Source organism: Haliaeetus leucocephalus, unplaced genomic scaffold, assembly GCF_000737465.1.
Source record: "Haliaeetus leucocephalus isolate CR32 unplaced genomic scaffold, Haliaeetus_leucocephalus-4.0 Scaffold0, whole genome shotgun sequence".
NCBI lineage: Eukaryota > Metazoa > Chordata > Aves > Accipitriformes > Accipitridae > Haliaeetus > Haliaeetus leucocephalus.
Genome location: NW_010972436.1, coordinates 6,702,254 through 6,713,351, shown reverse-complemented (window position 1 = coordinate 6,713,351; position 11,098 = coordinate 6,702,254). Strand labels below are relative to the sequence as shown.

Below are 11,098 nucleotides of genomic sequence, written 5' to 3'. Positions count from 1 at the left end.
GCCGCCGGCTGCTGGGCTGCTGCGGTCAGTCCCGTGTGGAGAAACGGCGCGTTGCGGCCTGACCGAAGGAGGCACTGAAGTGCTGATGCTAGAAGCCTGCACTTGGCGGGTCTCACCGCGGGGTTAGCGCTGGCGCGTCCTCACGTTGAGTGCTACCGTAAACTGCTCTATAGGCGATAGCTCTGTCGCACGTCACCGAATGAAATCATGGCCAAGTCAGCAGGGGCTTCACGGGGACCGTACAGCCACAGGGGCGGCTCTCGCAGCCCTGTGCTGTGCGACACATAGTGCGCGTACCTCGTGTTCTGTGGGTAACGACGGCAGGTAAGAACTGGTTACCGTCAGGGTTTCCCACAGTCTGCCGCGGGCCGTTAACAAATCCTTACAGGCACGGTCAGTTCTGTATTCCCTTCAGCGCGCGACATGGTTGAGCGCAGCCTCTCGCACCCGAAAGAGCAGCGCTTGCCCAGCAAAAGTAACGGCATCGTCGCTTCGTGGTGTTGGAGACGAGACTTGATGGAGTTGTTTTAAATTTTTTTTTATATCCTTTTGTATTCTGAAATTTACTTCATTTGCTTTCTCATTAAGTCCTGGCTTGATTTAACTTGGACTTAAGTCCAAGAGGGGAAACCCTCTTTTTATGTGGGTTTATGGAAGTCAGTGGATTTAAAAATGCTGAAGCATAGTATTGTGAGGAAACCGTGCTCAAGGAATGATGAATATAAACGTGTGGAGGTGTGAATATAAATAATTTATGAATTGATCTAGATAAGCAGGGATGGATTTTTTTTTTCTTTAATGGTTACAGTTGTAGGCTAGTTTATCAGTTCATTTAATATTTTTTTTTTTCCCTGTATTTAGGAGAGCAAAGAAGAAACCAGCATCCTCAATGTATCTTGTGCGTGTAACTAACTGCTCATGTGTGCTATCTCTGGGATGACCCGCATGTTTTTCAGAGTTGCACCTGGAGGATGTGAGGTCCCAGGCAGGGCTGGGCATGGGCACGGGCAGGGGCTGTGGCAGAGGGAACAGGAGCAATAACTGGGCTGGCTGCAGTTCAAATCACTCAAGAAATTCCTTTTTCAAACAAATGGCTTGGAAATCTTGCTGTATCTCTGCTCTCAGGCTGGTGGCCTAATCCTCAGAGGTATGGAAATGAACTCAGGCTTTCTGAAGAATCTAGTGTGGGCTGAATGCCCCCGCCGTCCCTTCCCTGGCATTCGTAGCCACTCAGCTGTCCCTGCAGGTCCCGAGAGGCGAGGCCCCGTGTCCTGCCCTGGCGTGGCTTTGCTGTGGCCGGCGAGCTGAGGTCACTCGTACCCAGCCCAACACCCTCCGTGGAGCACGGCCCCCACTGCTACGCTCGCACCACAGGAGCCGAGAGGCAGAAGCGCTGCGTCCCTGACGGAGAAGGAGCGAGGCCATTCCTTGGGCATCCTCACAGCATCATGACTCTCCAGGTAAGCAGTTCTGCATCTGGTGAGACAGAGATGCAAGGAGAGGAGAGGGAGGGGTGCACTGTCCATCTGTGCAATGCTGCGTCAGAGACAGCGGTATTTCTTCAGCATAAGGATTATTACTGCAAAATGAAGGTTACCTTGTGGCATGTGAAATTTACCTAAGCCTTTGGAGGTTAAATAATGCATTACTTTTCGCAAGTGGAGGGTGAGAGACATGCTGCTTATTTTGAACTATTCATGGGTCATGTCATTTTTTGAAGCCTTACCTGTTTAGAGCACGCATGAATTATTTTTCTTTACAAGTGCATCTGAGTTTGCTAGGACTGGATAATGCAGTGAAAGGTAGATACATACTTATTTTTTTAGGATCTAGCTAGCTACCTGGAGCTATAAAAGGAGGAGGGAGACTTCTAACACTGAAGCAGTGGTATGTGTGCATTTGGGATGCAGGAATAATTTTTAAGGGAGTTGTGCGTATTTTTTTAGGTCGTGTGCATCTTTGGAGTGGTACATTTTGATGGGCTTGTGTTTTGACAGGGAAGGTTCTACTTTCTACCTTCTGGCTGGAGAGAGCTTCCTACTACCTTCTTTCTGACTATAGATCTAAATAGTTCTTCAGGAAATTATCTTCATTGCTGGCTTTTAGCCTCATGCCTTTGTAGCAAACTATGAATACTTCCCTTGTCTTGCCCATGCCCTGATGGATTAGGCTGTTTTTCTTCATTAGGCTTTCTATTATCCCTTTCACTTAAAGATCTGCAAGCCCTTTTATCCCGGTCTCATTATAATGTCTGTCTCAGCTTCGTTAGTGTGCGTGTTTTGCAAAGAGTGAGCAACATAATGCTCTGACCTAGATGCAGGGAGTGTATTGCCAGTAGCTCAGCAATTTTCTTCTGAGCTGCAATTATGTCGAATGGCACAGAGGTTTCGTTGTGGTGGTTTACAGCTAAGAGGAAGAATCCTATTTCTTCAGTGGGTCAGAATTGCCAAATCTCAAACATAACACCGCCTTTGTTTAAATAGTGATCACTGAAATTATAGTTTGTTTTAGTCTGCCTTGAATTCACTCTAGAAAATACATTTATTAGCCTGATGATTAAGCAATGAGCCATAAATCACTATTAGAAAGAGCTGAGTGCTGTATGATACGCCATTCCATTGCTGTATACAGTTACACTTTCACATAAAAATCAGTGGTTGAAATATTATGATATCCTACACATTCCACATTAGACATTATAGAGGTTTTCTATCCACTGTCACTTTGGTTGACAGCTACCATCCATATCCATAAAAATTCATTAAATCGAGCTGTATGGGAATGAGGACAAAATGAATAATGTTTTCATCAGGGGGACTGTAAAAGATTTATAAGTTTTGCAAACTGGTAAAATGCTCTGCTGTAAATGAAGAATTCGTTCAAGCTTTTTTCTTTGCAAAAAGGGAGTATGTGATAATAGTCTGATGATTTGTGCATTTATCTTTAATGCATGTGTATGTGTTTATGTCTGTATACATACTTATGCTTTTAATTTGAGGAGTTAAAGGGAATTTTATCGGCACATGATTAAAAGGAAATTATATTTTTATAGGCTGCTCCTAAGCATGTTGTGTAAGCAAGCAAATCCTAAGCAACAGTCTGTGCACAACGATTAGCTAGAGGGAGATGAAGAAAGAAATGTTTAGTATTTAATTTTCACTTCTGTGTATTTCTTGCTGTGTAAGATATGCATTTGCATATTTTTAAAACTATATTGTGGTACTTCCCTATAGATCCAAATAGAATAAAAGTATATGAAGATAGGGAGCTTTTTAACTTAACGGTTTCCTTTCTTAATTTATTTGAGTTATCTTTTGTCTTGTACAAGTCTAACAATGCTTCTGTTCATTCTTACTGTGAAGTTTAGATCAGAAAACAATTCAAGGCATGTGGAATACTTCCAGTGATTTGAATGGTACTTGTACGTCAATGCTGACAGAGGGTCCCACGCAGTAGGATACAGTCTCACAGTATAAAGACGAACATAAAACTTACTTAAACTTCAATCAGTTGTGGCAACTCAGTTATGTTTTATTATTGATACCACTTCTTAATGTTACTGTTAACAGAGCATGAATGCTGCTTTTGTTTGTACATGTATGGATAATATTAAGAGTTGTCTGTGATGTAGGAGTCAGTGATAGGTACAGTGAAGAATGTCACATTACTGGTGTTTGGATTAAGAATGAAATATTTATTTTAATAAAATTTTACCTATAAAAGAAACCTTAAGACTGGTGGGCCATCACATTTATTTTCGTAAGCAAATGTACATTCCTTTTATATATCTCTACCAACAGTCTGAGTGTAAATGCTTTGCTTTTAGGAGTGTCAAAGATATACAGTTCCAGGTTCTTTTGGACGCTATCTTTAATTCAGGGATAAGTTAGTTGCATTTCTGATTTTTGTTTCCCCTCATTGAGCACTTCTCCATAATAAATGCTATACATCTGTTAAAAATACTGTTGCTAGTGCATATGTGGACATGTGGTTTTGTGTAATTAGACTACAGTTTTGGTATCTGAGTACAAAACTGCTTTGTATCCTAATGCTGTGGTGTCTGAAACACTGCACAGCAGCAGCGTGGCATGTTTGGAGTGACTGGAGTAAGCCGGAATGTAAATTCAGAGCATGTGAGTTCCTCTGCAGTAAGCGCCCGTGTCCTTGCTCCTGCCCTGAAGTAAGCACAAAGCGGACCAGACCTATTTTCACAGAGGGATAAGCTACCTATCTGTCAAGGTATATAGTGAGGTAAAAAGTGGTACGAACAGTCTCACAAGTACTGTGAGTTCAGACTCCTGTTCACCTTATAGCGACGTGTCCATCTGCCCCCCTGCTCCCAGACCGAAGGCTGTGACTAAGGCACAGGGCACTGCGCTCATGCCGAAAAGCCCTGAATTCTCTCCCTGCGCTGTTGGTGACTTGCTGGCCTCAAGCATGTGTGTTCACCTCACTGGTTTTGCTTCTGAAAGGAAGGGTAGTGATATTTACTTACTTTCTATGGCCCTTGGCAATTTTTGGTGAAAAATTAAAAATTAGTTTAACATCTGAACTTGCTGAAGCATTTCAGGTGGTTGTAGGAAATTCAGGTACAGTTCCCCTACAGAAGGAGAAAAAGAGAAAATACTGCACCAGAAGAAAAATAATTGCGAGGCTTTCATGAAAGCAAATATTAATATTACAAATATTAGGAATTCCTCACAGGGAGGGCTTTATTATATTGCTTACAAGAAGCACACATGAACTATGGACTGTGATTAATAACTAAAGCACTGGTTTTTTTCTGTTATGGCCAAAGATACTTCTCATTTGAACATCTAGGATAAGCCAAGGATTGAATGATGCATGATTCAAAATGGTTTTGTTTGCACCTAAGCTAGAAGCTATCAAAGCTTTAATTTCTGGAGAAATAAGCGATCCCTTTAATCAGATTTGAGATTACGGTGTTCTTGTTTGTACGGATTTTTCTTCTATGGCATCAATAACAAGTAGATGTAGAGAATATACAGTTTTCACATTAGCCTAACAACTGATCCTAAGGGAAATACTGTTACAACTTGTGCTGTAAACTTCATAAAGTCCACTGAAATTCTAATGCCAAAGCTTACAGAGTAAATAGCGGGAGTTTCTTTGTACCATTCTTTACTTAATTGCTGTTTAGCAGATTCAGTATTTAAAGAAGAAATTAAATTATCTGAAATACCTGTCTGTACCCACAGCTATTGCAACCATGGCAGTCCAGCCATGGTTACAAAGATTTTGCAGCAGGAATTCTTTAGGGATCAGACCATACTACTGTGTGCATCATGGAAACTTGGCCAGCTGACAGAAGATTTCTAAAGGTTTTATCATTTACTGATTTGACCTGAAATATAAAGATTTTCATTCTTGTATAATTATGTTCATAGAATGTTTCTATATTTAACTATTTCCTTTTAACATCTGCAATTTAAAGGGGTTTTAGAAGAACAAAAATTAATTGACTTGCAATTTGTGGCAAATACTAAAACTGTGTCTCCTGACCTATACATTGAGATATTTCACCAGCAGCAAGACACCAAAACCATCCATTCATGAATATATGCATCTGAAGTTCTTCTAAATAAGTACTGAATCTATATCAACTTTAATGTCACTATTGCTAATTTAAAACATTAAATCAAACTGAAATTATTTTGTTTAGCTAATTTGTCAGAAATATTTGTTGTCAGAAGATACAACTCCTGCTCCACACAACTTATTACTTTAGGATAATTACAAAATGTTTGTTTTATGGCAGTGAGGAGATATATCCTTGCTTTCGGACTACAAAATGCCACCCTATAGAGGTTCGAAAAGGCCTCTCAATACTAACATAACTGTACAAAAAGGTCACTACATATTGTGAAGGTTGAGGACTCTATGCATGCTATTGTATACCTCCTAACCCTCATACAATCCTGAAAAGTGTTTGCTATTAAGTATCGTGTTCTCCTCTTGAGTTTCTTTCCTGTGGTAGGGGTCCCTCCCATTAATAAGCAAAAGATGATCAGAGGTAAGGTACAGTTATGGAAAGAACAGAGGAAATCCTTAGGCTTAGTTAGCTGTTAACAACTAGATGCTTTAATGATGCTTGAAGTGGTTTTTGGGAAATGTTTGGTTTTATTAATATTTAATTTAAATTATTGAGCTGCTAACATGGCTACTTTTAAAATGGGGCCCTCCATAGACTTTCTACGATTTATTTACTTCTACCAGTATGACTATTTGTAGGGTTCCACCTGTGGAATTTGTACTTTGTCGGGCTTCTAAGGGGAACATTGGGCAACTATTACTGTCTATATCAAAGTATTTGAGAGACCTAGTCAAGAGTGCTCAAGTTCTGCAATCAGAGAGGAGAAAGTTGATATTGACTCCGAGAGCTTGCAGCTGTCAGAAAAGCTGAATTTAACTTCAATGCAAAGAACAGGTTCTGTTCATATTGCAAGTATGTAATTTGTGCAGTAGTTGTGTATTACTGCAACTTCTGCCTGAAAGTTCAAGGACTTATTATCAAGTAGACCACTTTTTTTTTTTCCCCCCAAACTCGGTTTAGCTGCAACTCAGAGTGACGATAGATTGTGTTTGTGTTTAAAACAGAGCCAAACAAGCTCCTCAAATGTTACTTAAACTCTTTGATGAACTGGGACAGAAGACGTTTTATGAAATGTTTAACAATTTGCTCTTTCAACTGAGTTGAGAAAGCTTGTACTCCAGTTCTCTAGCCTTTCAGGAAAACAAATAATCAGGTTTCATATTTCAGACATTAAACTTTGTAGAAGAAAATACTTACATTTTCTTTATCCAGAACAAAGAAGCAAAAGAGCTGTTGTTGTCCGTATAATCCATTTTTAATTCTGATCCAAGCTGACTAAATCCAGTTACTCCAATTAAAATAGTTTTCATGATCAGTTTAATTCCTGCTAGAATGCTGATTTTTTTTTTTTAAGTAAAAAATAGAGAACATGGAAACAAAAAAAAATGCTGAGAGATGCTGTAAGGTCATTTCAACATTATTGATTCAGCTTTTATATGTAGTCTGGAGCACAGGATTTTGGTTTATCTAAATTATGGATAACATTCTGGGCATTTTGGTTTTTAGTTCTAGAAAAATCCTGTATTTGTCTTGCAGCACTCCCAAATATTTGGTTGGTTAAAAAAAAATAAAAAATCCACAGTGTTTAGTAGTTCTTAAAAGAAATCAGACACAAAAAGTTGGACTTAAAACTTCATGTTTTTCTATGATTCTATGGTATAGTTGCATTTTATTAATACTGAGAATTATTTTTATTAAAACAGGAACAAACTGGATAAGCATAGTTACATGTTTTCAGTCTATAAAGTTATAGATTTAAGAATGTAGTTTGGAAGTCACTTGATTTAGAATTTAATGTGGTATCTCTGCCAAATTGTTTACTTTATCGAATGACCAAGTTTCAAAGCTTTAAGCGGACAAAGGGCACTTGGAATCTGGCTAATTCTTAGTATTGTACTGAGTAAAGAATGAAGGGTCATTATATTCAAAATATCTCCACGTAAGAGCAGCATTTCTCAAACTTAAAACTGATAAAGACTGTTTTAATACCCTAGCTGTATTCTGTACTCCTGCATCCACTACTGGGCACTTGGTTCTGGGAGGCCTTGGTGGGAATCTCCTGGAAACTTCTGCTTGTCAGTTATGCAAACACTGCGGTTCTTGCTGAGTTGGAAGATTATTTGTTAATAAGCATCTGCACTACTGCAGGATTTGTGTTTGAAGAGCTTTCCTTCCATTGCATTTTTAAGGGTGCTGTAAACTGACAGAACTAGAGACGTGGATTATCATCATGAACCCTTCTAGAACATCTAATGTTCTGTGAAATTGTAACTGCAGTTTAAAGAAGATTCAAGATTTATTTTGAATTGCTGTCTTGCAGGGAGCCTTCCTTTGCTAGAACACCCTTTTAATCACGCATCATTATTTTTTTTAAAACATCCCTTTTAAATACACCTGTCTGCCTGCTGCTCCTTGTTTCAACTCTGGTGTTACAGATGTACATCCTCCTGTGGTGAGCACTTCTAGAAGACTTGTGCTTTCTCTTTGTGGGTTTCAAATAGCAGATGAAAATTTTGCAAAAAGTTAGAAATTCCTCAGAAGTCTCTATCTGGGAACTTTACTCACTAGCCAAACTAAATTTCCAGGCCAAAAAAAAAAAAGTTAATTCCATTGCAGGAGGCAGAGGTGACTTTTGGTGGGAGAGTGGCCAGGTGTTTGTGCAGGATGTATCTTTACATCAATGAATGTGTAGTTTTGTGATTCCATGAAGGGGCCTTTCTTTGAAGAAAGATACTTGAGCATAAACTCTTTTTCATTTCTCCTTCTTAAATTTAAATACAGAAATAACCTTTCTCTTGTACTTTATCTCTGTTTAAATACAGAATGCTGTAGTGAATGCAGCTCTCATGAGTACTTGCTTATTTCTATCACCTAGTCCACCCAGCACAGTTGCTTGCCAAGGAGAAAGGCATCAATTAAGGACACAAATGTGCATTAGGTTTTCATATTTAAAAAAAAAATAAAAATCTTTCCTGTAACTAGAGAAAGGAAAAGTGGTCTAAAGAAGTTAGTACAGACTGCTGAGGTAATGCCAGGGTCTCAGTTATTTAAACAGAGCCACACCACTCATGCTGAAACCATTGCTGAATACCTGGCTGATTTTAGCACAAAGTTGTAGGCTGGTTTTGTACATATTAAATATATGTGTAATAGCACATCTTGCAGGATATACTGTGCTTCTGCAAATGCAGATCCAACTCAAAAGCTAAAATAATTATTGAAACCAGCATATAGCGTATTAAAGTGCCTGTATCTGTTTTGCATTGTAGTAGTGCAGTGAGCTGGTGGGTCTGTGGTCACTGTACAAAATCTAGCTGTCTCCAAAATGTCCTGGGCATGAAACAGGACTCCAAACTCTATGCTGAAGTCTAGCCTGAGACCTAGTCTATAGAGAGAATAACGGCTGTAGCCTTGGGTTGATGTGAATGTGGGATGCATGATGATGAAAGGAGTGGATTTATACTTGTGCTCCACTGTGTTTGAGTTGGGTGTTGAAGGTGGTCCTGGCAGTAGCACTGCTCATCTCTGTGAGGTATGTCTCTGCCAACTCTTGGTCACCTACTGCACTGCCAGCAGAGAAGCAAAGATGAAGGGGAGGTGGGCAGTACCTCTCAGAGGGTATTCAAGCTCTGCTGCTCGAATCAACACTATGCAGTCAAGGCCAAAAGGATTCAAAGATTACTGCTGTGGTGTAAAGTTCAATGAACGCCTTCATACCCACAGCGTGACTGTGAAACACATATACACTACATTCATTGTATAGGCTGCTTGCATGTATGTATCTGTAGATGTCCTGACACTACACAGTCTGTAATGGTTCCAAGGGTTTAGATGTAAAACTGTTGGAAAAAAAGCGGTTTAATTATTTTAGCAGTGCTGATCCTATCACCTAAGTAGGCCTAGTTCCCCTTCTAATAACTTAGAGTTTTTTTAAGCTTCTTTCATGGGAAAATGCCTAGACTTCCCAGTAAACCCAAATGAGTAATTGAGAGTATCTAATGATACGACCGTGCGTGCTATACTTAATGCTTTAAAGCACACCCCTTCAGAGGAAAACTAACACTTTTTCTTTCATCAGGATGACTTTGATGGTGCTGCAGAAGATGTAAAAAAATTGAAAACAAGACCAACTGATGACGAACTGAAGGAACTATATGGATTCTACAAACAGGCTACTGTTGGAGATATTAATATTGGTATTCCTACATATACTTCACATTTACTCCCATATCTTGATGAAATCAAGCAAATGTTATGTAAATCTGCATGATAATTAAAGATATGCATTTATTTTGGCAGAATGTCCAGGAATGCTAGATTTGAAAGGCAAAGCCAAATGGGAGGCATGGAACCTGAAAAAAGGTGTTACACCAATTAAATTTACATCATGTAATCATGTTTATAGGATGACAAATGAGGAAAGATAATGACTCCTACTTTCCTTTGCAGGTCTATCAAAGGAGGATGCCATGAATGCCTATATCTCTAAAGCAAAAGCAATGGTAGAAAAATACGGGATCTAGAATACTCAAAATAATTCCCACTAATAACTAACTCTTCAGTAGCTAATGAACTAACTGTTGAGAAAAATGCAATACTAACTAACTCCTTTATTGTATAGTCTGACAGTGAAATCTTTTAAACATAAGCTGACTGTAAAGGCTATTTACATACAAATCTATTTTTAGATTGTATCTTATTCTAAATAAATTTGAACCTAATAAATCAAGGTTTCTGTAAGTATTGTGGATTTTTGTGGGTATTAAATTGTGTTTAGCATTTTTATGGGAGCACACAAGCAGAGAAGTTCTAAAAGTAAAATAACATAGCTGTCATTTTTTGTAAACGAGGTTATGGAGTGAAGTGAAGGGTTTGTGCACACGCAAGATGAGAAAAGATGAAAACTTTTATTTTTAAGACCCAAAGCCAATGTTTATTTTCAAAAAATCAGAAAAAATCCCCCTCTTAAAGAATTACAGAGGAGGAACAGAACAACTTAGGCATAACTGCATGCAATTGTACAGAAAGAATGACTTCTTATGAAGTACTGTGGACTTACCTTACACCCTCTGCCATTCAAATAGACAAATACTCATAGACCAGCATTTTCTATACATCTTGTTATATGTTTTGTCAAGAAAATTTCATTAGAGGGTTCCAGCAGATAAAAGTGATCTCCGGGAAGCCTGTAAAAGGAAATAACTCCACTTGTTAGATCATGCCAGGCTGAAAAAGATATTTAAAGTCAGAGAAATGTCAACTATTGTGGTAATTTTACATAAATATTTCAACGTTATTATTTAATAATTATTTTAAATCCCGTATCAACTGTTTTGGTTCACACATTGAGAGTGGTCTGTTGATATGTTTCATTTAAGAAGGAGACAAAAGACTCTAGAAACTGATTCAATAAAACAGGAAAATGTGGAATTATAAGAGGAAAACCATTTAAGCAAAGTACCTTTTAAATCAGTGGTTTGTCTT

General features: G+C 38.6%; 1 protein-coding gene across 1 annotated transcript; it reads left to right on the top strand.

Annotated features, from left to right (window-relative positions):
* The first annotated feature begins 1,448 nt into the window (after positions 1–1,448).
* On the top strand, positions 1,449–10,340 carry ACBD7 (acyl-CoA binding domain containing 7). The gene is made up of 4 exons (XM_010575554.1): positions 1,449–1,460; positions 9,693–9,810; positions 9,914–9,976; positions 10,064–10,340. The coding sequence occupies exons 1-4, from the start codon at positions 1,449–1,451 to the stop codon at positions 10,135–10,137; spliced, it is 267 nt and encodes an 88-aa protein (XP_010573856.1). The 3' UTR covers positions 10,138–10,340.
* Positions 10,341–11,098: the final 758 nt, after the last annotated feature.